The sequence below is a fragment of the Lepidochelys kempii genome, chromosome 15, assembly GCF_965140265.1.
Source record: "Lepidochelys kempii isolate rLepKem1 chromosome 15, rLepKem1.hap2, whole genome shotgun sequence".
Lineage (NCBI taxonomy): Eukaryota > Metazoa > Chordata > Testudines > Cheloniidae > Lepidochelys > Lepidochelys kempii.
The window spans coordinates 14,482,459-14,502,849 of NC_133270.1; the positions used below are offsets into that span (position 1 = coordinate 14,482,459).

The 20,391-nt window shown below is 51.2% G+C and overlaps 2 protein-coding genes and 1 long non-coding RNA gene across 8 annotated transcripts in view; 2 read left to right on the forward strand and 1 right to left on the reverse strand.

Moving 5' to 3' along the window:
* The window catches only part of LOC140898822 (tRNA (32-2'-O)-methyltransferase regulator THADA-like), a 38,599-nt gene extending 29,211 nt beyond the window's left edge, over positions 1-9,388 (forward strand). For all 4 annotated transcript variants that reach the window (XM_073313289.1, XM_073313290.1, XM_073313291.1 and 1 more), the window contains 7 exons: positions 676-901; positions 1,269-1,475; positions 1,853-2,091; positions 3,018-3,200; positions 5,193-5,459; positions 6,977-7,182; positions 8,450-9,388. In XM_073313289.1, the coding sequence (XP_073169390.1) occupies positions 676-901; positions 1,269-1,475; positions 1,853-2,091; positions 3,018-3,200; positions 5,193-5,459; positions 6,977-7,182; positions 8,450-8,721 (1,600 nt within the window). In that variant the 3' untranslated portion in view covers positions 8,722-9,388. The remainder of the gene's footprint in view (positions 1-675; positions 902-1,268; positions 1,476-1,852; positions 2,092-3,017; positions 3,201-5,192; positions 5,460-6,976; positions 7,183-8,449) is intronic.
* Positions 1-20,391, reverse strand: part of LOC140898825 (uncharacterized) — a 32,143-nt gene that overhangs the window by 2,685 nt on the left and 9,067 nt on the right. The window contains exons 1-3 of one of the 3 annotated variants that reach the window (XR_012155114.1): positions 11,949-12,032; positions 11,245-11,449; positions 5,215-5,445 (exon numbers count right to left, since the gene is read on the reverse strand). This is a non-coding gene — a long non-coding RNA (uncharacterized lncRNA). Of the gene's footprint in view, positions 1-5,214; positions 7,250-11,244; positions 11,450-11,948; positions 12,033-20,391 lie in introns of those variants that run through there. The other 2 variants (XR_012155115.1, XR_012155113.1) reach the window with 2 other exon arrangements.
* On the forward strand, positions 12,127-17,791 carry LOC140898824 (uncharacterized). Its single transcript, XM_073313293.1, has 3 exons — positions 12,127-12,243; positions 13,595-14,553; positions 16,961-17,791. Exons 2-3 carry the CDS (start codon positions 13,602-13,604, stop codon positions 17,167-17,169), a joined length of 1,161 nt encoding a protein of 386 aa, XP_073169394.1. The 5' UTR covers positions 12,127-12,243; positions 13,595-13,601; the 3' UTR covers positions 17,170-17,791.

Sequence of the window (20,391 nt, forward strand, 5' to 3'; positions counted from 1 at the left end):
GGGTTTCTAAGTGCCATTCCCTCACTCCCTTTCTGTATGCACAGCAGCAAGGCATGACCTCAGATCCAGACTCCAAAGCCAGGGGCGTAGTGCGAGCAGCCTGGCAAGGAATGCCAAGGCAAACACTGAAATTAACCTAGGAATGTCACTTCCCAGCTGAGTGGCAGAGCAGCGGCTCCATCACGGACTCACCAGCTGACTCGCTTCCTGTGCTTATGGCCATCCAGCCTTTTGTGAAACGGCTCCATTTGCTATCAAAGGGGCAAGAAATAAGGACAGACCATGCTGCATGGAGCCCTGCTGGCTGCTTCATGGAGTGAGAGGGACAATGCAGAAGGACGTACGCTGACCTCATGTTCTGTTTGGCTGCAGGGGTGGGGGAAAAGGTTCCATCACACACCCCAGAAACAGAAGGAAAGAGCCCAATGACACCACCATAAGACAGGATACAGGGTGGTCTAGTAGCGACTGAGCAGTCTTCCCAACCTTTATCAATGCAGTACCCTGTCCCCTTCCAAGAAACAGAACTGTAACGCATGGCTCTGCGGAGAGAACTGGGCCAGCACCTTTCAGAGAGACACGCTAATGCTCCTGCATCCAAGCTGTTTAGTAACAGCTAACCAATAACTATTGTTACTGGTACCTTGCTAGGTAAACTCTGCCGTTTCCTTTCAGTTTGTCAGCAGATGCCATGCTGTCTGTGGCTCATCAGCTGGAAGGCCAGTTCTGGTTGGTCACCCCCGCACAGCAGTGCCCTCTGATTCGCTCGGCTTACCTCCAAGTCATCTCCCTGTTGGTGGGGAGCTGCACCCAGGGTTTTGCAAAGCGTCTTCGAGAGGTTGTGAGCAGTGAACTGGACAGCTTCAGGCCAGGGCAGAAGGCAAGATCTTCCAAGCTCCAGGTATTTGCCTGAGGATGTGTTCATTGTGGCTCACTGGAGCCACAGAAACAGCTCAAGGATAAGGAATATGCAGCAGGAATATGCTGCTAGTCAAGCTGCAAACTCACAATAGACCATTGTAAACTCTCTGCTGGGTCTGGAGTACAGGATAGGGATGAGGAGCAGTCAGAGCATCTCTGCTTAAGAGGAAAATGTAGGTTAAAATTAGTTCTCCAGCTATTTCACTTTTATTAAATGTGCTTGCAGTGGGCACGTAGTGTAGGGCACTCATCCAAACCTGGTCCACATCAAGGGGATCTTGTCCCTGTCTGGAAAGCACAGCCTTTCATGGAGCAGCATATAAGCAGCCGTTCTGATTTTCTTGCAGGTGGGCTCCGCTGTGTTCCATCAAGTTATCACCCACTTCCTCTGCAAGGAGGCAGCAAGCCTGGCTGGGGCTGAGAGAGTTGGTGCAGTTTGCTTGCTCCTCCAAGAGGCAGATGTTGATATACAATCAGCCATCCTGACGTGGGTGATTGAAGGGGAGGAGAAAAGAAGCAAGGACTTAGAGAAGAGTCTCCAGCTGACGTTACTGGTAAGGCAAGGCTCCGTAGAGATTTTAAATCCGAGTGAACGTTCAGGACGTGTTCAATCCTAACACCCCCACATTGTGGAACTAGATCATGCCTTTCTGAGCTCCCATTCTGATGAGCTTGGCTAGTTAGGTGTTCCTAGAAATCACTGTGCTGAGCTCATTCACTTAGTACTGACACCGTATGCCTTTCTCCTCGCATCCTAATGGGAGTTTGAACCCAAGTCTCTAGAGGTGAGTGGCTAGAGCGTTAATCCACCGCACTTCCACAGCTGCAGTTTAGCTTTAGAAGTGTCATTGCTAATCCCGAATTAAAAGGGCTTTTTCAGAGAGGGACACTGATTCCTTATTTCTCTGGGAACTTTCCCTTTCTTCAACAGGAAAACCTGAAGTCGGTGGTACAAGGTCGGAGGGACAAAGAGTTCCTGAAGTTGTACCTGGAGGCTCTGGTGCATCTGTGCCGCAGTCCTTCATCCCAGACCCAGGATGTTTTCCATAAACTTTTGGGTCCTGCTGCAGCGTGTGTGGATGTCCTGCTGTTTATGGTGGAAACGGAGTCTCCTGGCCCAGACCTCCTCCTCCAGGCACTGTCTGTGATTAGCTTGCTCTTTGTCCTGGGGTAAGTAGGGTCTTATTCTTCTGTACCCTCCCGCTCATTTTCTGATGGTCCATAGAAGTCAGTAAGAGTTTTGCTCTGGATTTTGGTAGGAGCAGCACTGAGCCTTACAATAGCAGACACGTTTTTGGCACTTGCCTATATAATATATTCAGGTCTGTGCTTCTCTCCTGACTTTTTTCTCTTGCTCCTACTTGGTTTGCATTGAATTTTATTGGAGGCACGTGCCCTTCCACTATACCGATTTAACTGGCACTGCATTTGAGCTCTGCCCTGCTTGGTAGGTGGTCTGATAACAATTTACTCCACTCCCCGAGAGAGAGGAGACAAACATGGAAGAGAAGCAGATCGCTTGCAACTGAACAGAAGCTGTAGTTAACATGCCTGCAGCAACATGTACAAGAAACGTAGGGGTGCCAGTTACAGAGGTGTCGGTGCAGGAGATAATTGTCCAGTAAGCAGGGTACAGCATAAACAATGCTGCGTGTCCAAGGAGCCCTGGGGCAGGTATCACCCTAAAATACTGGCAGCTATGGGAATCCTTTTGTGCCTGGAGTAGCATTTGACCTCAAGTGGCCCTGCTTCTCGGGACTCCCAGACCCTGTGCTTGAACGGATGGAGAATAATAGGATGTAACTGCTGTGAGAGGGACAGAACCAGAGGTGCTATGGCATCTCCACAGTGTTCTGCAGAGAACCATGACCTTTCACTACAGGATCTGATATACTTTAATGCATTTTGATTTAGACATCAACAAATGCCCAATGTCAAAGGATTTATGGCAGCTTCACTAGTCTGGTGCAGTGACATGGGTCTGGCTTATTGGTACAGAATCTCCCCGAAAAGGGAGAATTCTGTTTTGGGGCAGTCAGCTGAGTGCCAGAAGGAATGACCTGACTTTGACATTCCATCTCTCTCACTCGTGACAGTTCCAAGCTTCGGGATTATCCCCTGCTTGAGCGATGGTGCGTGATGCTGGAAAGATGCAGCAGATCCATTTCTTCGGAGGTGCTGAGACTGGCAGCAGCAAGGTCTCTCAAGCTGGCAGGAGCTGACGTGGTTCAGAGTGCCCTGGAAGCCTCCTGCCCATCCCTGCTGTTGGTTGCTGTGCGGTATGTAGCTGACACTTAGAGTCAGAGAGTTGAGGCCAGAAGGGACCCTCCAAATAATCTCATCTGACCTCTTGCGTATCACAGGCCACCACCACCTCCCGCACACTGATCCCAACAACCGAAATGAGACCAAAGTATTCCAGCCCGCAGGAGACTAGAGTATTATGTGCCACAGGCAGAGAGTAGGGGGGGCCATGGTGCACCAGTGCCTGAGACCCCCACAACGGCAGGAAATGATTCAATGAGATACACCCACGTAATCCTGGCAACTGACCCGCACCCACCTGCTGCAGAAGAAGGCAAAAATTCTGCCAATCTGACCTGGGGGGAAATTCCTTCCCGACCCCACACATGGCCATCAGTTAGACCCTAAGCATGTGAGCAAGAACCAGCCAGCCAAGCATCTGAGAGAGAGAATGGTTGGTGCCATCTCAGAGTCCTGGCCCTCCCACTTCAATATCCCATTGCCAGCTGTGCCTATCCTTGATAAGTCAGAGGAAGGAGATTTAAAAATAACAAACCCAGAATACACTGGAGGGGAAAATCCCTACCTGACCCCTGCAGGTAGCCGGTGGAAACTCTGAAGCATGAGCTTTTAGGACCATACACCAGATATGGGCCTCAGGGCTGCTGAGTCCCTTCCAGCATAAGCAACCCCGTCATACAGTCACAGTAAAAAAATGTATCCAGCTCTCTCTTAAAACAAGTGGTTTGCCCCCACAACTCCTATGGGGAGGCTGTTCCAGAACCTCATCCCTCTGATGTTTAGAAACCTTCTAATATCCTGCCTGAATTTATTCATAGCCAGTTTATACTCATTTGTTCTTGTGCCAACATTGTCCTTTAGCTTAAATAGCTATTTACCCCTCATGTATGCGGGGGTAAATATCATCCATCCTTATTCTCTTTTTGTTTATATAACTAAAAAACCTCATATTATTTATTTTTTAATTTCCTGGCAAGAGCTAATTCAGCTTGACTTTGAGCAATACTTGTTATCGTGGTGGCATGAAAGTCAGGTTTTCTTGATCGTCATTGACCATACACATTCCTAGTACTGCTCTAGCATCCAAAATCCTAGTTTCTGGCCCTAAAGTTTAATAACTTGCCTCTTTAATAGAAGATTTGCATCGAAGGAAAATCGCACTGAAGAATATTAAAGGGGACGTTGCCAAGTTACAAATCACATTTTTAAAAACAAGATGCTGTTACCTATGCTGCTGCTGCTGACACCTGAAAGCCTCAGCTCCTTTTTGCTATAAGCACTGTTTGTTTACTCTCTGCATTTCACTCAGCCTGGACAATGAAAATGAACTTGGCAGTGTCATTTTCTGGCCCTCATGCAGGATAACACAACTCTGCAACATTCCAGTTGCAAACACAACACAGGAAAATTTAAATTTAAACAAAAGACTTGTAAGTTGGAGTTTAAATAAAAATACTGGAAATGTTTCTGTTGACCTAAGGGTTTGCAAAACAATATTTTTTTAAACAAAATGTAAATGTTGGGTCCAACTCTCCCCAACAGTGTCCTCATGAAAATCCTCAATATAATATTGGATGGGGCACATTGCACTGATGAACAGAGGCAGGCTGCTTGTGACAAGGTTGTGGAGTACTTGAGGATATTGTATGTCACTTTACAAAAGGGAAAAGAATCTTTGTTAAACATTACCAGGATGTAACTAGTTTCCATCTGACCACTCTGCTGGTATATTCCCCTTTTCCCTCAGCCTCCGTCTGTTAGCTTTGTCTCTTTCAACTGGAAGCTCTTGGGGGCAGGGCCTTTCATGTATCTAACACCTGACACATTGCCAAGCACTGCCAGAAACAAGTAATGATGATATTGACCATCCAAGTGTTTAAACCAGTTTCCTGTTAATTATAACCTCACTGTGTAGGATTATCCCCTGGCATTGTAGTTGGACAGCTTGGAAATGCTCCAGATAGCACCAAATGCTACTAAAATCAAGTCTTTCTTTTTCCACTCAGTGTGATGGACATGGGCATTTACCTGCTACAAGATGAGGATCAGGAAGTACGACGTGAAGCCTCTGTCTTCGCCAGCCTTGTTCAGCACATGTTGGGCGCGCAGCCTCAAGATAGTTGTGTCTTCATCCAGGGTAACAGAGGGCTGGTATGCCTGCTGCATGTCCTGCTGGAAAAGTTCTGGGGCTGCCAAGACACCTTTGAGTTTTTGCTACGGCACCTCCCCACGCTGGATCTCAGCAACATCTTGACAGAACTGGAGGCCAACAAGTGAGCAGCTAGGATTCTAAAGTGGTGTTAAGGAGACACATACACTGTCCCCTCCCCCACCCCCCACAAGAGCCACACACCAGAAACATTTCAGGGCCCATCTTCAGCTGTGGCCAAGGGGAGGGCACACGGCAACTCCAGAAGAGATACAAAGATTGCTTTGAGGCACCTTTGCGCTCCCCCATCCCACTTTGCACTGGTCCAATATCCCAGTGTATATTAGAGCAGCTGCCTGGCAATAGCTTCAAGGGGCCAGGAGGAGAGCTGGGGATTGCTGTGGCATAGGAAGATCTGGCCACTCCTAGTTTTCTCCTGGCCATGTCCTCCCAACACTAGCTGCAGACACTAGAAATGGCGGTAAGAACATCTATGGTTGTTTCATGCCACAGGAGTATACTAGAACCCTGGAGAGATCCAGCCATTGCTGGTTATGCCAGCAGTGTATTGCAAAGCAGCCACAGTGCAGACTAGGATTGGGAAACCTGTCTTCAGGAACCAAGGCAAATCATGAGAATTTGGTTGCCTCTTAGGAGGGAGCCCAAGTGACCAGCTTGTAAAGGGCCAGCTCAGACATGCAAGCAGTAATCCCCGTGTGCCAGTAAAGGACAAGGAGGGGATGCTCCGTCTCCTCGTGGGAGTGAAAAGAGCAAATGCAGCCTGGTTTTGTCTCTGCTTCCGGAGGAAACCGCTCTAGATGGTATTCCAGAATAAAAGCCATAGGGATGACTTGTTTTTATAAGGGCAGATTAAAAACTAGGCCCTGCAAAGAAATGGTCTGTTTAGGGGTTTCTTTGTTTTGTTTTTTTAAATAAAAATGTCCAGACTGGATGCAAATGAGGCTGAAAATAGAGGGCAGAGTCTACTGAGTTCTGTCTCCATCTCTGCCAGTCTCACTGTGCCACCTGGGGCAGGTAACTTGGTCCATCCATGTTTGAAAATCCTGCCCTAAACATAAGTATCCAAATCTCTTGAATAGAGAGAAAATAAGTGGCCTGATTTATTTATTTATTTATTTAGAGGTTTTGCACACAGCTCCCATTGACTTCACTGGTGGTTGCGTGTGCTCAGCACCTCTCAAAATCAGGCCACTTATGTAGGTGCCTTGCTTTAGGCACTCACGTTTGAAAATCAGGCCTTTAATCTCTCTGCTTCTCCATCTGTACAATGGAAATGACACTTCAGTCTCTCCCAAGCGACTTGTGTGGATTAAGGAGTTAATGGGGGTACAGTCCTGTAAAACTGTGCTCTATAGATGGGAGATATTATTATTGACAGTATCCCAAGGGAGCTGTCCTCCACAGAGGGAGGGCTTGGGCCTTTCAATCTGTAAACATAAAACATGTGAAATCCCATCCCTCCTAGTCACCAATACTGAAAGCCCGTCTGCTCATGCAACACCCATCACTGTGCTGTCACAGCTGGTACATAGCGTGAAATCGCGCTGGTATGTTTGGAGGAGCAGATCAGTGACTGAGACAAAACGTGGGGTTTATCGTTTGACTTGGCTTCCCTTTCAGAGCGGTCAGCCTGTATAAAGAGGACGAACCCAATGTTTTTGCGGAGCCAGCTGTCTTATCCCGACTGCTGCTCCCCTTCCTCCTTCAGCTGCTAGACAGGGTGCCCACCGCCACTCGGCTTTGTGACTTCGCTCAACGCTGGCTGAAAGCCACCGGACCCAGCATCTTACACAACCTACAGCACTGCAAGCTCTGGTGGGGCCAAGGTACGTAACTACACTGGCATCGCATCTAATCTCTCCCCACGATGGGCAGTCAGATATCCCGCAGTGTCGGCCTTAACACCAAACCAAAGCTGGTTGCATACATGACACTTTTGTTCATAAAGCACAGATTTGTTTGTATGTAGGACCTGCACTAATTGCTGCTCTCTTTAACTATGTGGTGCTAGAATAATTGCTTTAAATAAAGTAAAATGGAAGAAGCGGCACATTACTTCCTGCCATATTGCAACTTCAAAGATACGTTAAACTTGGGGTTTAAGTGACTTCATAGTATTCTTTACACTTTTTCAATGTTGTTCTCAGTCAGGTTAATACAGTTCACCTAGGCTCTAGCCCACGATCCACATGTGGAGAAACCTGCTACATTTAAGTTTGTTGTTCCAACATTTCCCCCCATAAACCAGCCTCCCTTCAAACAGCACCAAGGGTGGGACGAACAAAACGAAGAGTGCAAAAGGAAAAGCCAGGGAACAGCCACTATATTCCATAATTGTCCCTTTGCAGGGTCTGTGCCATTGACTGACAATGGTAACTTGTTTTCTGTTTCTTGGCCAAATTCACCACACAGTTCAACTGGCTCCTATTAGTGTATCACAAATAGCGCTTAGAGGTGAAACTGGAGAATGAGAAACAGCTTGGAGGTTTGGGATAACTGGAAATTGCATCCAGAAATCCCCGTAATGTTACCTGCATAATACACTATTTGCCCGTGGCAAGGGAAACTGCAGTAGCATCTCTGTACTAGAGCTGCAGTGCTGGGGAGGGACTGGCTGTGCTCTGTGCAGACAAGGTAAACTGAGGCAAACATCCAGAGGAGCTGCCCGGCACTTGTGTAAATGAAGAAAACTAAATAACAAACAGAGACGCTTAGCGTAGGCTTAAGCACGAGCCTGTCTGGGCCATGTGCTGACAAGCCAAGTCAGGTGTTCTCGGAATTCACCTGTGCCAGGAACAGAAAAAAAGCCAGCAGTCCCTGGTAGATATTCATGGCTCTGCACCTTCATGCTGCTGCTGGGAGTGCATGTCAAGCATCACTGAGAGCGGCACTGGTTTTTCAGTGACAGCTTAATTCCTGCTACAGCAACATGGTGCTTTATCTACCCTCTGACGTACATGGGAATTTGGCTCGTAGAGAGGATGGGACAGTGAGAACAGGACTATTTGCCCTGTTGTCTGTCTCAATAAATTACTTTTGACGGTGACTATACACACCCTAACCCTATTAATGCCTTGTTCTGCTCCCTTTTAGATGCCATCGCACCTTTGCATATGAAAGCTCTGGGGTGTGCAAAGGTGCATGCTGCTGTCACAGCACTACTAGTGAAGGCTACACTTCTGGCCCATGCTCTGGATGGTCTGGAAAGGATCCACATCAGTGCTTCAGAGATCCACTGCACTTCCCAGGAGCTGAGAAGTGACCTTGTGCTGGTACAGGAACTGCTGGCCCAGCATGGAATGGCCCCCACCTTCAGTTTAGACTATGGGATCACAGATATAAGGTGCTCAGTAAGACCTGTCTGATCATCCTGGGTGGCAGAACTGTGTTGTAGTGAGTTACCACGAGCCATTAGCCAAGGGACAGAGTGTGCTCTCTTTACACTGTGCTTTAGATTTCTGTTCTGAGACACTGCTGGATCTCTGCGCTCACCTTCCTGATTTCTCCTCTGCCAGGAGCCATCCAGAACTGGTAGGTTATTGATGGAACTCAGGTGCTCCCCATTTGCCAGCCAGGAAAGGGAAGTGGTACAGTGTCCTACTACCCGGGATCCAGGCCCCTCTCCCCCTCAGGTTATCCTGGTTCCTCAGATTTATTTTATCAACCACACATTCTCTGGATCAAGCCAGGAGGTGACAGCTTCCAGTTCTTCATTCAGAGGGCAGCTTTACAAATTAGATCACTACCAACATATAATACCAGTGATGGTCTTAGCCCATCATTCTGCTCCTCTCTACCCGAAAGGCTTGGGCTCCTTGGTATGCCCGATACTCTCAGGTCAAGACAGCCTTCCCTGTAATGAGGAGGGTTGGAAGCTCTACTCCCGGAAGGACCAGAGAGAACACGTTCTCAAAGGACAGAGGTCACATCTCAAACTCTGATCCCCCTGCTCACCTGATCTTATTTCACTGTTCCTGTTATAAGGAGCCAATAAACATGCTTTTGGCTGAATAAAGCGTCCCTTGGATTTTACCACTAATAAAGAGTCTTAATTGGGTGTTGCTATTATTCAGTGTTATAAAACACTCTGAAACACTTTTCAAAGGGAAAACATAGACACCCCAATCAGTCAGCAAATGCCCTGATTCCTCCAGTGTTAGTCTCTGACTCCCAAAGCTAGTTACTGCTTCACTTATTCATCCTTGTCGTCTAACTCTAGTCCAAACTGCTGGTGCAAGAACAACAATCCCATACCAACAGAGCCTTCATCTTGTCTCAGTTGAGCCCATGCCTCACTGATACAGCCTCTGTCCCAGAATTCCTGGCTTCAGAGTACAAAAGGGACCCTTCCTGCGTCACTCCCCAGCTTAATCCAGTGTGATGTAGTGAGAGGGTGGGGAATCCATGCAGGCGCTGATCCTGTCTGAGAGCAGATCACACACACACACAGTCAGAGCTGCCGCAACTTTCCTTGGCTCCCCTCTTTGTAGGAACTCAAGTGAACGAGTCCCAGGCTGACTGACTCTCTCTTCTTGTCTATCACCTATATACTTCAATGAAACATCTAAACCCTCTTAAGGGAGTGAACTCAGCTGTGCTAATCAGTCCAACAGGACTTAAAATACAGAAAGCAACAGCTGTGGCAGAAAAGTGTTATTCTCAAAATGTTTTGGAAATAAAATTTTGAAAGCTTGACATGAAGATTAAGAGCCTGACATTTTAGTTTTAGGCCATTTCAAATGAGATTTAAGATACAGAACTCGAAGGAACCTCCTGTGCCATCGAGTCCAGTCCCCTGCTGTCACAGGTAACCCCATCACTTCACTTCCCGACTCCTTTACCTGTTTATAAAATACAAGCCTAGTCATAAACTGATCAAGCCCCATCTTAAAACTAGTTCAGTTGTTTGCCCCCACGCCTATTGGGAGGCCACTCCAGAACCTCGCACCTCTGATTGTTAGAAACCTTTGTCTCATGGCCAGCTTACACCCATTTGCTCTTGTGCCAACACTGCCCTCTAGCTTAAATAGCTCTTCACCCTCCCTGGTGTTTACCCTCCTCGTGTATTTATAGGGAGCAATCATACCCCCTTTCAGCCTTCACTTTCCTATGCTGAACAAACCAAGCTCTTTTAGTCTCCTCGCCCCTAAATTCAGTCCTCCAGTCCCCAGATCATTCTCGTGGCCCTTCTCCACATCTGCTCCAGTTTGAATTCAGCTTCCCTGTACATGGGCGACCAGAATTGTGCACAGTACTCCAGGTGCGGTCTTTCCAGTGCCTGGCACACTGGCAGTAATACAGCCTCTCTCTTCTGGAAATACCTCACCTGCTACACCCTAGGATCAGATTGGAAGAGGCCCTGGGGGTTTTTCGCCTTTCTCTGCAACGTGGGGCACGGGTCACTTGCTGGAGGATTCTCTGCACCTTGAAGTCTTTAAACCACAATTTGAAGACTTCAATAGCTCAGGCATAGGTGAGAGGTTTATCGCAGGAGTGGGCGGGTGAGATTTGGTGGCCTGCGTTGTGCAGGAGGTCAGGCGAGATGATCATAATGGTCCCTTCTGATCTTAATATCTATGAATCACAGGTGCCATTTTTATGCCCACAGCAGTGGCATAGCCAAGATAGGACATTTGGGTGGGCCACAACTTTGGGTGGGCGGACAATGACAGAGGAACATGGGGCAGGAGGGATTGGGGGGAACCTGCCTCTCCCCGACGCCCTCTAGCCGGCCTTGCGGGGGGCAATGGATGCTCTGGCCAGGGGCCCCCATGCCCCAAGCACACACCCAGCTCCAGGAGGAGACGCCGTTCTCCAGCGCACACGACTGCAGGCACTTGTCCCCATCCCATCGCGCCAGGCCCAGGTCCCCAGGGCGGCAGGCTTACCTTTTTTGAGGATCTCCTCCACTGCCGCCAGCCACCTGCTCGCTCACCCGCCCTCCACCCAGCACTCCTGCCAGGGAGCGGGGTCGGGACACGGGGGCTTGCAAGCGCTGGGGCCGGAGCAGAGCCTGCATGCTAAGTGGGTGGGCTGCGGCCCAGCCGTGGGTACACCCCTGGCCCATAGTCCAATTGGTGGTTCATTGTCAACCTGTAATCAACCAGCACACCCGGGTCTTTCTCCTCCTCTGTTGTTCCCGACTGATGAGCCCCCCCCCCATCTTACAGCAGAAATGCTTACCCCTCCTTAAGTGCACGACCTCACACTTCCTACCATTACATTTCATCCCCCTAGGTCATCCCAGTCTTCCTGTATAATCATCTGATCGTCCTCTGCGTGGACACGGCTGCCCAACGCCCCGTGGTCAGCAAAGTTCAGTCCCACGCTCCAATCTTTGGTGGCCAAGTCATGACTGAAACTATCAAATATCGGCCCCAGGGCAAGCCCTGCAAGGCAGGAACACTTGCCCGAGTTCCCCCCACATCACGACCGCTGCTCCCCCCCAGGTACACGCGCCCCATCCCCATCCCCCACGGACTGGCACGTGCCTGGGGCCCCCGCTGCTTGTGCGGCCCCCCGATTCCTGCCCCCCAGCTCCCGCTGCATTAAGGGCCGGCTCCGGCTCCCCCCAGGCCAGACCCCGCCTTACCCGCGGGGCGCCCGAGGGGGAGGCGGCGGGGCGCAAAGGCCCCGCCGGGGAAGGGCGCAGCGATGCGGCTGCTGGCCCAGGAACCCAACGAGCCCCCGGGCCCCGCCCCGCCCCGCCCCGCCGCGCCGCGCAGGGGGCCGAGCCGGGCGCCATCCCCAGCGCGGGGGCAGGGCCCCGCCGGGACCCCGCAGCCAGGCCGGGGCGCGGCCCCGCGTGTCGCAGGATACGTGGCACCCGCCCGCTTCCTGCCGCGCTGGGCCCGGGGCGGCCGCCGGCATGCGAGCGCCGCAGGCAGGTAGGTGCCGCCGGGCCGGGCCGCGCGGGCTCGCCCCTTGCGCAGGGGGCCGCGCCCGGCCTGCGCTGCGCCCCATCTTCAGAGGCGCGGGGCCGCCCGGCAGGGTTCGCCGCTGGAACTCACCCCCACTGGAGCCTGGGGCGGGAAAGCGCCCAGCCGCCTGCGGGGTTAGCCCAGCACTGAAACCATCTGGGGTTTCAGGCCCCCGGGGGGGGGGGAGCTAAAGGCTGGTGCTTCAGGGCGTCAGCCAGGCGCGAGGAATTAAGGGGGAGGAAGAAATTTCCCCATCAGTGGGTTACTGCGTAATTGTGCCTCTGAGGGGTGCTTTTACACCTCCTTCTGCAGCATCGGTGCTGGCCCCGGCCCAGAGACGGGATGCTGGGCTCGGTGGACCATGCGCGTAGCGGGTCCAAGGTCCCAGCGTTGAGGTGATGTCCCTCCTGTCTCCCTCTCTCTGGCATGGGTGCCTTCGAAGGCCTGATCCCTGCCCCCCAGGGGCACATGCTACAAATTAAAGAGAGGGGCAGGCTTTGCAGAACTGGCTGGCTGCAGCTTGTAATTCTCCAGCTCAAAGTAACCGGTGGCACTTTCACTACAAAGGTCCCGCCTTCAGGGACAGCAGATGCCCTTGTGAGTTGCCACTTGTTGATCCCAGCAAGCTATAGTCCTTGTGGGCTATTCTTCCATGGAGAACGGGATTGGGAGGCAGGAGTCCAGGGTTGTTGTCCTCGGCTTGCTCTGTGACAGACCAGTTGCTTCACCGTCCTTTGCCTCAGTTTCCCTGCATTTAATGTGGTAATTAATTATATTTACCCTCCTTCATAAAGCCCTGTGAGATCCTATATGGTTATATAGGGTAAGTGCTTAATAGCAGTAGGAAGGATTTCGTGCTCTTAAGATGCAGACTCCATGCTGTGTTGTAGGCTGGGACCTGTGCTCCGCCAGGCCTCACTTTGGCGTTAAAGGCCAGCGTGGCTGCAGGCAGCTCCGTTGTACGCAGATCCTGTGCACCTCTCAAGCTGTGGCAGTTTGTCAGTGTGGCCTGTGGTTAGGCGTCCATTTGAATCTGTGGCTAAGGCCAAGTTATCTAATGGTAGAGTAATTTCATTTACGTGCTTAAATCACCTGAACTTAAAGCTGCAGAGGGTCCCATGGGTATTGATGGCTGAAACATAATTATCAGCCAGTTGATTGCTCCCAAAAAACCCGAGCGTGGATGGAGTCACGATCCACCTTGTACAATACCCTCTTCTACCCACCTGGGCTCAGTAGGAGCCCCAGCCATGCACTGCAGTTAAGCGGGATCTCATGGTAAACAGTGCCATAATGGTGACTTGTAATTGAATCGCAGGGGCAACATGACCACAGCCAAGCCAAAAAGACTCAAGTTTTCCGAAGAAGAGAAGTTCCTCATCCTTGAAGAATTCAGCCTGCGCAAGGACATCCTGATCCCCAAGAGCGGGCGCTACAAGAACACGATGGACCGTCAGCGAGCGTGGGAAGAGATCACTGCCGCTGTCAACTCCCTCAGCCCGCTTGTGCGGCGCACGCCTGACGAGATCCGCAAGAAGTGGCATAACATGGTCATTGACGCCCGCAAGGAGCTGACCACGGTGAAACACCCTTTGCTGAGGCAGCGGCCCCAGGAGAGGCTCTTCCACAACATCTTTGCTCTCTTCAATAAGACAGGGCCGGAGGTGACAGAACCATTGCTCCTGGGCCCTGGTTTCGGAACGAAGCCGTCCAGCGGCCCGGCTGGAACCGCAGTGCCTCTCTGCGCAGCGGAGGGGATGCGGGAGTCTTCGTCAGACTTATTCCTCCACAGCCAGAATGATAGACTTCGGCTGAGCCAGGGGAACAAACTGCTCTGCAAAACGGAGGTCCTTTCGGACACAGACAAAGAAATGGCACCAAGGACTGGCTGTCCTGGAAAGAGTTTCATCCATGCTCCAGGGGACCCGCAGCCCAGCGATTTGTGCTCGGGTGGAGCTCAAGAGAGTGTGGAAAAGAGACTGTTGGGCCCCAGTAAGGATCCACCGCTGACATGTGCGCCCGTAGCTGAGACACACCCTGTGCCAGTTCACAGGACTACCTCGCCACCGAGCCATGGAGCTGAGGTGACTGCTGCCGGCAGGACTCCGGTGCCTCTCAACTGCTCCCCAGACTTTGCACTGGCCTATAAGATCAAGTGCCCTTTGAGCCCTATATTCGAATGGCCTTGCCTAGGGATCAGCTCAAGCCCAGTCACACAAAGCAGCAGGACTGACAGCCCCAGCTCCGAAGGCATCCACACAGCAATGGATGATAATGGTGAGACAGCTGCACACGCGAGCCAGGCCACGCAGTGCCTGGCTCCTCCTCCTCCTTCCCAGCAGAATTCAGTCTTTTAATTTGTGCATGAAAGGAAGAGGCTATTAGTTACTGGCAGCAGCCTGGCAAACGGGCCAAATCCTGCCTCCCGTTACACCACCATGTAGGTGTAGATGCTACATGCAGTTCAGCAGAGCTACTCTGGATACTTACCAGCATCACCAAGAGTGGAACTCAGCCTATACTGAGCGGGAGCCATGTGAGCTCTGCCAGTATCTCCCAGCCCTGACCAGTCACCGCCCTGCTCCTGTCTGGAGTACAAATTTCCATCAGTGCCAGATCGCATGGTGGGTGGGAAGAGGCACCAATCTCATTTCACCTGTGACCTGAGCCGGGATTAGTACTTGGTCTTTCCCTGGGGAGAGAGCTGCCTATGCAGCTTTGCCCTCTGTTATAGAGTGCCATTAATAGGCGCCACCCCTGCCTAAGCAGGCCTTTCTTGCCATGGGAGGAGCACATGGTTATCAAGTGACCATTTAGAATAGATTTTAAGACGCCCGGAATTCCCAAGAATGGACCTTCCCTAGGCTGGCTTTCCTCCCAGCCCATTGCCAAGTGGTTGGGCTAAACATGTCTCCCCCAAGAATGGCTCTGAGTCAGTGAGCAGTGCCCCCAGGGGGGTGTTTGTATCTCCAGTCTGTCAGGGAGCATTTTTCCTACTACCCACTATTAAGATGTCTCTGCAGAAATACAGCCCTGTTCTCCCCTGCTCCGGCTGAGATAACCGTCAAGTTACACATACTGTTTCCATCCCAGTGCCCAGAGTTGTAAACAGCTTAGAACTGGGGTTCTCAAACTTCATTGCACCGCGACCCCCTTCTGACAACAAAAGTTACTACACAAACCCAGGAGTGGGGACTGAAGCCTGAGCCTGCACGAGCCACATCGCTCCAGGTGGGAGGGCCAAAGCCCAAGTCCTACCGCCCCAGGCCAGGGGTGGGGGCAAAGCCCAAGCCCAAGGGCTTCAGCCCCAGGCAGGAGGTCTGTAACCTGAGCCCTGCTGCCCAGGGCTGAAGCTCTTGGGCTTTGGCTCCAGGCAGTGTGGCTCAGGCTTCAACCCCAGATCCCAGCAAGTCTAAGCCAGTCCTGGTGACCCCAGCCCCCATTGGAGTCCTGACCCACAGTTTGAGAACCGCTGGCTTAGAACCATCTTGGTTCCTTACTACTGTAGCAAGAGAGGAAATGCAGGTCAGCTGGAACAGGTCAAATCCAGTGAGAAGGGACACCTTGCTTTTAAGAGAGTGGACGTACAATTTGAGGCAGGGGAAAAGTTCCGTGTCCATTTTTAGTGTTGCTAAACTGTCCTGAAGCTCCGGATCATGCGTAGAATCGTGCCACAGATCTGCCCCGTATTCCCACTCCTTCTCCAGTGAATCACACTTCACCCCACTCTGATGTCTGTGTGACCACACTCCTTTCTGAAGCTGGAATGCACTGGACAGTGGCATTAAGGTATCGCTCGCTCCCTTCAGCCCACTGCAGCGAGGGCTTCTCCAGCTCTTCTTCTGTCCAGTTTGCCAAACAGGCTGCTTAGAACTTCAGCACAAGTTGGCAGTGGCCGGCCCCAGGCTGTGTTAACAACCTCCCCATGGCACTATGGTTAAACCTGACAGAAGGGGCAGGGCTTACCCCCCAGGGGAGGGTAGTTGCAAATCTCCCATTGCCATTAAGACAGCCCCACCCTCCACCTTGAGCATGCTCGGGCAGCTTGAAAGAACCTTCATCTGCTCTCGCCACAGGGTCACACCCTGAGTACACAAGCCCATGCTGATTTTGCTTGCTGTTCATCCCCTGAGGTGGCATGGGAGGCTGTCCCATGGCCTGGCTCACTGGCAGCACTAAGTGAAATTAGTTATAAGGTGCTGGTACAGCTTAAAATGCCCGTTTGTAGCATCTGGCACTGCAGGCATCACCACTATTTGATGCTTGGCATGACTCTTTTTCGAGGACATCAGAGCTACCCCACCTCTCGTGTCTAGGTAAATTATGTGGGTGACAGAAGGGGAGTAGCAAGGCGGGGAGAGGAAAAGAAGCCAGAGGTAACTAGGGAAAGACAAGAGAGAAGACATGGGCGGGGAGGGGGTGTTCGATCAGAAAGAGCATCTCTGTAGAGCTGCTTCCTGTAGCCAGGATGAGCTTTCCTGGCTGCAGGACAGAGCAGTGGTAGATCACTGGCCCTGGCAGAATTGAGACATGACCCTTATTTTGAGGAGGCTGGATCCTGCTGTTTGTGGCGGGTGGGACATTGCCCCACAGGGGCTGGTTTCTGGGAGGAACTGTGCATTTCTGTGTTCTCTTGACTCCGTTTGCTTTAACCATTTGGGGGGTTGTTGTTTGGTTTGTTCAGCAAGCACCTCTGTGACCGAAGATTCGCTGCCCAGCCAGAGGGGTTGTGTCGGGCCAGCCAAGGAGCTTCGGGAGACGCACAGCCGGCTGCACACCGAGATCCTAGAGCTGCAGAAAGAGACCTTGCAGCTGCAGAAGGAAAAGATCCTGCTGGAGAAAGAGAAACTCTTACTGGAAATTGTCAAACTGCGGCGAGAGCTGGACACGTGACCATCTGCCGGGGAATGATCCTGCCCCTCCACAGTCCGGGGAGCTCAGAGCCCAGTTCAGACCCGCTCGGCTCCAAGTACCCTGTTCTCTGGAGCTTCATGTGCTTAAGTGAAAAAAGAATTGCTTGCTCCTCCGAATGAGCAGGAGAGAACTGAGCTGGTGCTGACCCTCACAGACGTGAATGGCAAGGACTCTGTTTCCTGTGCAGAAAAGACCAGAGAAATCACTCCACCGATGCTCTTAACCGGCAGTGAGAGCCACACCCAGACATCGGGGGGCACCTGTCGTGGCTTTGGTGGCAGAGCGTAAAACACGCATAGGTTCGGGAGAGCCACAGCACCAAGGAAATAACTCTGCGTGGGCCTGCACGGGGCCCCTCCCTCAGCAGGGTGCCAGAGCAGTCCACGGGCCAGGGAAGAGGGGTCCTATCTCTGTATGGAACAGCAGCACAGTGCTTCACCCTGGGCTTCATCTGCTGTATCGCGCATTGCAGAGAAGACTGGACATGTAGCCACGCCATTGCTTCCTGCCTCTGCAGGGCCTTCCCCCTTTAGCCACGAGCAGGGAATTTAAACCAGTAGCTTCTTTTTTCCATGGTGATATAAACTTACTAAGTAGAGAACCAGCTTAGCAGCCCACTCCCTTTGCAAGCCAGGATCCAGCCCTGTATTACAGTGTAGGGAGCTACGGGGCAAAGCCTAAGGGTCTTTCTCAGGGCCAACTCCTGGAGAAGAGAGCGGGAGTTTTACCTGAGTAAGAACTTAGGGTTTGGCCTTTAATGGTTAAGTATTAAGTTAAAATAAACAAGTGAGCACAACCAGACTCATTCCCTGCTGGCACTGCCTGGTTTTCTGCTCTCTTCTTATTGCCAGAGGCAACAAGAACCTGAGCGCACCCAGGGGTCTGCTTGCTTTGACCTACCCTTATGAGGATTGTCTGTCTCATGTCTAAGATGGATCGTCTGAGTTTCTCCCAAATACGTTAGGGGGCACACCTACTCCTAGCCACTTCCTCATCCTGTCCAGCTGGGCCACAGTTCAGGAATGGCCTTGTTTATGACTTTCTTAGTGTTCATTTTAGTGCTTGGGAAAGTGCCTTGCTATTGACACTAGCTAGAGCTGGACATGACCCCAGCAGATACTACAAACTTCCCACACAACTCTGCCAAAGAATCTCCAGTGTGACTTGGATCAGCCTTGCCAATGACAGTCCCAGTCCATCACTTCTGCTCGTCCCAAAGCATGTGGTGGTTTTGGGATGCAAGCAAAAGCCTCCAGAGAACTAGGTCAGAGGGATTAGATTGATCAGAGATGACCTCTTTTCAGCTGGGAACAGAGGCATCCAGAAGTGAAAGGTCATTGCACTAGTCTACTGCAAGCATCATCTTCCTGCATTACCATCTTATCTCCAGCGCTCTCTTTGGTGGGTTTCAGAGTAACAGCCGTGTTAGTCTGTATTCGCAAAAAGAAAAGGAGTACTTGTGGCACCTTAGAGACTAACCAATTTATTAGAGCATGCTCTAATAAATTGCTCTAATAAATTGGTTAGTCTCTAAGGTGCCACAAGTACTCCTTTTCTTTTCTCTTTGGTGGGGATCCTTGCATGGGGAGGAAGCGAGTCTCCTGGGGAATTCCTCCCTCCCATGATACAGAACCATTCCCAGAGGCCCACCTGCTGAGGGCTGCCTGAGTCGAGACCTCAGGATTTGTCTGGAGGAGCAGCTCCACCCTGGGAGAGGACATCGGGAGTGAGCATTGTGGTGGTTGGATGAGGCCAGAGCGGCGTTGATGGGGGTTGCTCTGATGCAGCTCTTGCCCAAGGGAGTGGTGGGGAGAGTGTTTTAAATGCTGGGGCTGGATAAGGTTCCATCTCGTTTGGTTGCATTCCGCTCCCTGGACATTTGGAAGCCCGACGACTCCGGTAGCATTTGAGGTTTTTAGCGAGCTCAGCTTGTGCTGTGACGAGCAGCTGTACCAGGAACTGGCACGGGGGCTGAGCCAAATAAACCTGATCTCTTCAGAAAGAAAACCCCTGTGAGATGTCTAGTGTGGGGTAGGTCAGGTTATTGCACGTCACCATGTGAAACAAAATAGGACATTCAAAAGCTGATGTGGGATCTGGGAGCCAGAATGTGGTGACACCTCTCAGATTGCAGCACAGTAGCTTGTGGGGACCAGCATAACAAGCGTACAAACTGGCTGTCTCTCTTGGGGAACCGTGGGTGTCCATAGGGAACGTAATACATTTGAAAAGTAACCTAATGCTTCAGGTGGTGTTCAGATTGGCATCTTCTGCTCACAGGAAATAACCCAGTTTGCATGGGTAGCTGCCACTTGATTTCACTTCCCTTTGTCTTACCCGGGAATCCCAATGATTGCAGTGACAAGCAAAACAGTATCCATGCTTATTCCCCTGCCAGTGACTCCAACTCTTACCTGCCAGCCCTGCCAAATTAACCTTGATCCTGCAGCTAAGCTGGGCTCTTTCCTTTGTATGCATCATCACTAGTGACCCTGGCCCCGGCATACAACTGAGGCTGCATGGCTCAGGGTTACATTTGGCAGCTTGAAATACTGTGGTGGTTGAACTAAGTAAGTTTGAAACTTAGCTACTTCTCACATAGCACAAGTGAGGGCTAGGCATTTCCTAGCACTTAGAACAGGAAGCTGGAAGTTAGGACCCTGATGGGTGCTCTCTACGAGGAGAGGCTGAGGGAACTGTGGTTATTTAGTCTGCAGAAGAGAAGAGTGAGGGGGGATTTGATAGCAGCCTTCCACTACCTGAAGGGGGCTCCCAAAGAGGATGGAGCTCGGCTGTTCTCAGTGGTGGCAGATGACAGAACAGGGAGCAATGGTCTCAAGTTGCAGTGGGGGAGGTCTAGGTTGGATATTAGGAAACACTGTTTCACTAGGAGGGTGGTGAAGCACTGGAATGGGTTACCTAGGGAGGTGGTGGAATCTCCATCCTTAGAGGTTTTTAAGGCCCGACTTGATAAAGCCCTGGCTGGGATGATTTACTTGGGGACTGGCCCTGCTTTGAGCTGGGGGTTGGACTAGATACCTCCTGAGGTCCCTTCCAACCCTGATCTTCCCTGATTCTCTGAGCTCTAACACTGGAACCTTGAGCAAGCCAGCTAACCTCAGCATTTCAATTTCCTCACTGAGGATAATAGTTACTAAAGTCAGGATTTGAAATCATACTTCACGGTCAAGATTCACAGAC